This window comes from Bos javanicus, chromosome 4 (genome assembly GCF_032452875.1).
Source record: "Bos javanicus breed banteng chromosome 4, ARS-OSU_banteng_1.0, whole genome shotgun sequence".
NCBI lineage: Eukaryota > Metazoa > Chordata > Mammalia > Artiodactyla > Bovidae > Bos > Bos javanicus.
In genome coordinates, this window is record NC_083871.1 from 69,536,231 (window position 1) to 69,540,385 (window position 4,155).

The following is a 4,155-nucleotide window of genomic DNA, read 5'->3' on the forward strand; positions in this document are numbered from 1 at the left end:
CTCTCATCTCTAGGGATCGCAAGGATTATTTACAGGGAGCTCGCCAACCAAACACAACAGTCTAATTTAACCTTTCCAAGTCCTCGTAAATTTTTACAGCTGCGAGTCACGAGGAGGCAAACGAATCTGTTGGTCGTTCCCAACTTCCCACCAGCCTGTGTGGCTTCTGAACAATAACTCCTTATGAAATATCATAAATATAGATTTAAATACAGTAGAGCGAGAATGCGATTTGGCTGCCTTTTTATGGCTTCAATTATTGTCTAATTTTATGTGAGGGGCTCTGCTGGCCGCACTCGCGCGCGGGACCCGCGTCTTGCTGATGGCGTGATTAATTGTGATATAAAATAGTCCGCTTAAGAAGTGTGTGTCTGGTGGTGGCGGTGGGAGGGGAGGGAGTACAGAGGCAAGGCCAGATTTGATCTTTTAATCTTCGTTGGCCACAATTAAAACAAACCCGATCGCGGAGCGCCACGATCCCTTTGCATAAAAACATATGGCTTTTGCTATAAAAATTATGACTGCAAAACACCGGGCCATTAATAGCGTGCGGAGTGATTTACGCGTTATTGTTCTGCCGGGCGGGCACGTGACGCGCGCGGCCAATGGGGGCGCGGGCGCCGCCAACTTATTAGGTGACTGTACTTCCCCCCCCTGGTGCCACCAAGTTGTTACATGAAATCTGCAGTTTCATAATTTCCGCGGGTCGGGCCGGGCCGGCCGGGCGCGGGGCACGGCGATGGCCACCACCGGGGCCCTTGGCAACTACTACGTGGACTCATTCCTGCTGGGCGCCGATGCCGCGGATGAGCTGGGCGCGGGCCGCTACGCACCGGGAGCCTTGGGCCAGCCCCCCAGGCAGGCCGCGGCGCTGGCCGAGCACCCCGACTTCAGCCCTTGCAGCTTCCAGTCCAAGGCGGCGGTGTTTGGCGCCTCGTGGAACCCGGTGCACGCGGCGGGCCCCAACGCGGTGCCCGCGGCCGTGTATCACCACCATCACCACCACCCCTATGTGCACCCCCAGGCGCCCGTGGCGGCGGCGGCGCCGGACGGCAGGTACATGCGCTCCTGGCTGGAGCCCACGCCCGGCGCGCTCTCCTTCGCGGGCTTGCCCTCCAGCCGGCCTTATGGCATTAAACCTGAACCGCTGTCGGCCAGAAGGGGTGACTGTCCCACGCTTGACACTCACACTTTGTCCCTGACTGACTATGCTTGTGGTTCTCCTCCAGTTGATAGAGAAAAACAGCCCAGCGAAGGCGCCTTCTCCGAAAACAATCCTGAGAATGAGAGCGGCGGAGACAAGCCCCCCATCGATCCCAGTAAGTGTCTCCTCCTTACAGGCCGGCCACCGCCTCCACGCCGGCCACCCGGATCTGCCGGCCCTCCAGCTTTCTCCGGAGCCTGCCTTCGCCTTCGCTGGGAGCCTCCTGAGCAAAGGCCGGGAGCCAGAAGTTGCTGTTTAGGAAGCCTCCTCGGATGGGGCCCCCCAAGTCCAGAAAGCAGTGACAAGCCGGCCTGCCGGGCTTCGGGGGAGGGGAGGCGGCGGCTGCCTGGAGAGGGGGCGGGGCAGGCGCTGCGGGACGACCCGAGACCTGGTGACCCTCTCCTTGGCTTGCCCGGGACCAAGACAGAAATACTCTGGGCGAGATTCTTCGAAAGCAACGCGTCAGAGAAAGCCTTTTGTGCGGCTAGATTGTCCGGGAGCGGCGGTAGCAACTGCAGCCCGGGCAGCCTGACCCGGGACTCTGGGGAAGACGGCCGATTCTCTCCACTTCTTGCTTCAGCCAGTGGCGGCGTAAACCCTGCCCAAGATGCGGCTGCAGGCGACCGGGACGCGAGGGTCCCCGTGCTAGATTATTCAAATAAACTGGAGAAGTGATCTACGGCCTTGGGGTGCCTAGGGGCGCCATACCGGCCTGGCCAGCTCCCACAGCCTTCCAGGGAGGTCAAAATAAGGAATGGGGAGAGTAGATGGAAAGGTGGGAAGGAAAGAGAGTCAGTGAGAAGGAGAATAGAATATTAAGCTTGCTAAGGAACACATGGCAGCGTGGTTTCCTCCTGTGTGGCAAGAAAGAGATCTGTTTGTAAATTTCACTTCTTACACAACGTGTGGAGAGTGGGAGGAAGCAGAGGAGGGGAAAGGAGGACAGAGGAGGAGAAAGAAGGGTCTGGGGTGGGTGGGGGGAGCCGAGGTTTTCTGGCGTGCAATTGTAAGTGACCGTCCCTGCGTCTGTCTGCCAGGGTTCCATTGTATCCGAGGCTCGGCTGCCTTCCCTAACCAGTTCAGCAGCGTCCTGCACTTTGGCTGAAGACCCCAGGAGTTTTCCTAGCCCCCAGCGGAGGGGGGTGGGTGTGCTTATTCACCTCCTAAATCCCCCCCTCTCTGTCCCCCACCCGCAGGTAACCCGGCTGCCAACTGGCTCCACGCTCGCTCCACGCGGAAGAAACGCTGCCCCTATACAAAACACCAAACGCTGGAACTAGAGAAGGAATTTCTGTTCAACATGTACCTCACCCGGGACCGCAGGTACGAGGTGGCCCGACTGCTCAACCTTACGGAGAGGCAGGTCAAGATCTGGTTCCAGAACCGCAGGATGAAAATGAAGAAAATCAACAAGGACCGAGCAAAAGACGAGTGATGCGACTCGAGTTCATTTAGAAAAGAGAGAGTGAGCTAGAGAGAAAGAATTGCCCGTCCTCTTCTCCTATCCCCACCCAACCCCACCCCACCCCAGCCTCCACCACCCTAAAAAGGCGGTTGGAAACTCCAGGCCTCATGTCCTAGGCAAACCCTGTTCAGGCTGGTTCCTTGGCCTGCCACTTTGATGGAGGAGGTATTGTAAGCTTTCCATTTTCTATAAGATTAAAAAAAAAAAAAAAAAAAAGGCGGGGGCATTAGCGCTGATGGCTATATGTGCTAGCTTGTATATATTAAAAAAAAAAAATCTACCTGTTCCTGACTTCAAACAAACAAAAAAAACTACCTTTTTATAATGCACAACTATTGACGGCGGGCTGTATAGTTTTTAGACTGTGTGTAGTTAATTTAATTTGCTCTTTGTGCGGCAGAGCGATCTGCCCAGATACTTGAATACTGTGTTTTATTGTGGTAATTATGTTTTGTGACTCAAACTTCTGTGATGGGTGATGCACCCGTTGTGATTGTGAAAGCTAGAATTCGATTTGAACTCAGGTTGTTTATGAGGGGAGAAAGCAGTTGCATAGAGTATAGCTCTGTAGTGGAATATGTCTTCTGTGTAACTAGGCTGTTAACCTTTGATTGTAAACTAGCTGTAAGGATTTCCCAGTGACATAAAATTTTAAAACAAAAAAAGAAAGCGTTCTCTGGGATGCATAGATTCATGATTTTCTCCATTCTTGAAATGCGGACATTTTAGTTTCTACATGCTCTCTAGACCTATCTCGTCCATTGTGTATATATAATCCACATATTAAAGAAAAAGTAAACAAGCTTGAATATTGTTTTTGCACCAAACAGTGAGGAAATTTGGAGCTATACTACGTATGTGCAGATGGTTACTACCTATGGTTTACGTTTAATTTTAATTGGGGGAAAAATGAATGCTTATTGTAATGGAGTTAATTTTATTGATAATAAATTATACACTATGAAACCGCCATTGGGCTACTGTAGATTTGTATCCTTGATGAATCTGGGGTTTCCATCAGGCTGAACGCACACTGTATATTTTGCAATAGTTACCTCAAGGCCTACTGACCAAATCGTTGTGTTGAAATGATATTTAACTTTTTGCCAATAAAATATATTGATTCTTTTCTAATTTTTGCGGGTCAGCTCTTTGCACCTTCTTCTCCGGGGCAGGGGAGCCTGGGTAGTCTGGGGGGTGGCAGACGGGCTGAAATGAAGGACAGAGCTCAGCTGTGTCTCTGGCTTGGGAGCATGAACCTGCTGCAGCCAGACCCAGGCGGCCCTCCGCTCTGCCTCCCCCGCCGGCTGCCTGGCGACTGCAGGCAGCGAGCAGAGGAAGGGTGAACAACAAGAGGCGGAGAGGCCCTGCTCCCGGCTTTGTGTCCGGTTGCGGGACTGCGGGGAGGCTTCAGAAAAGTTGGTCGGTCTGGGATGTCGCTTACGGCTGTCCAGTGGCTGGGAATGGCCATTCTTTCGTTTTGGCG

General features: G+C 53.0%; 1 protein-coding gene across 1 annotated transcript; it reads left to right on the top strand.

The window, feature by feature from the left end:
• Positions 1-739: 739 nt before the first annotated feature.
• HOXA9 (homeobox A9) lies at positions 740-3,803 on the top strand. The gene is made up of 2 exons (XM_061414290.1): positions 740-1,319; positions 2,401-3,803. The coding sequence occupies exons 1-2, from the start codon at positions 740-742 to the stop codon at positions 2,637-2,639; spliced, it is 819 nt and encodes a 272-aa protein (XP_061270274.1). The 3' UTR covers positions 2,640-3,803.
• Positions 3,804-4,155: the final 352 nt, after the last annotated feature.

What these genes read in the sequence shown, in the direction of transcription:
- HOXA9 (XM_061414290.1), top strand. Translation starts at nt 740, where the DNA reads ATGGCCACCACCGGGGCCCTTGGCAACTACTACGTGGACTCATTCCTG. An exon ending in CAAGCCCCCCATCGATCCCA is followed by an intron (nt 1,320 to 2,400) that starts GTAAGTGTCTCC and finishes CCCCACCCGCAG; the next exon opens with GTAACCCGGCTGCCAACTGG.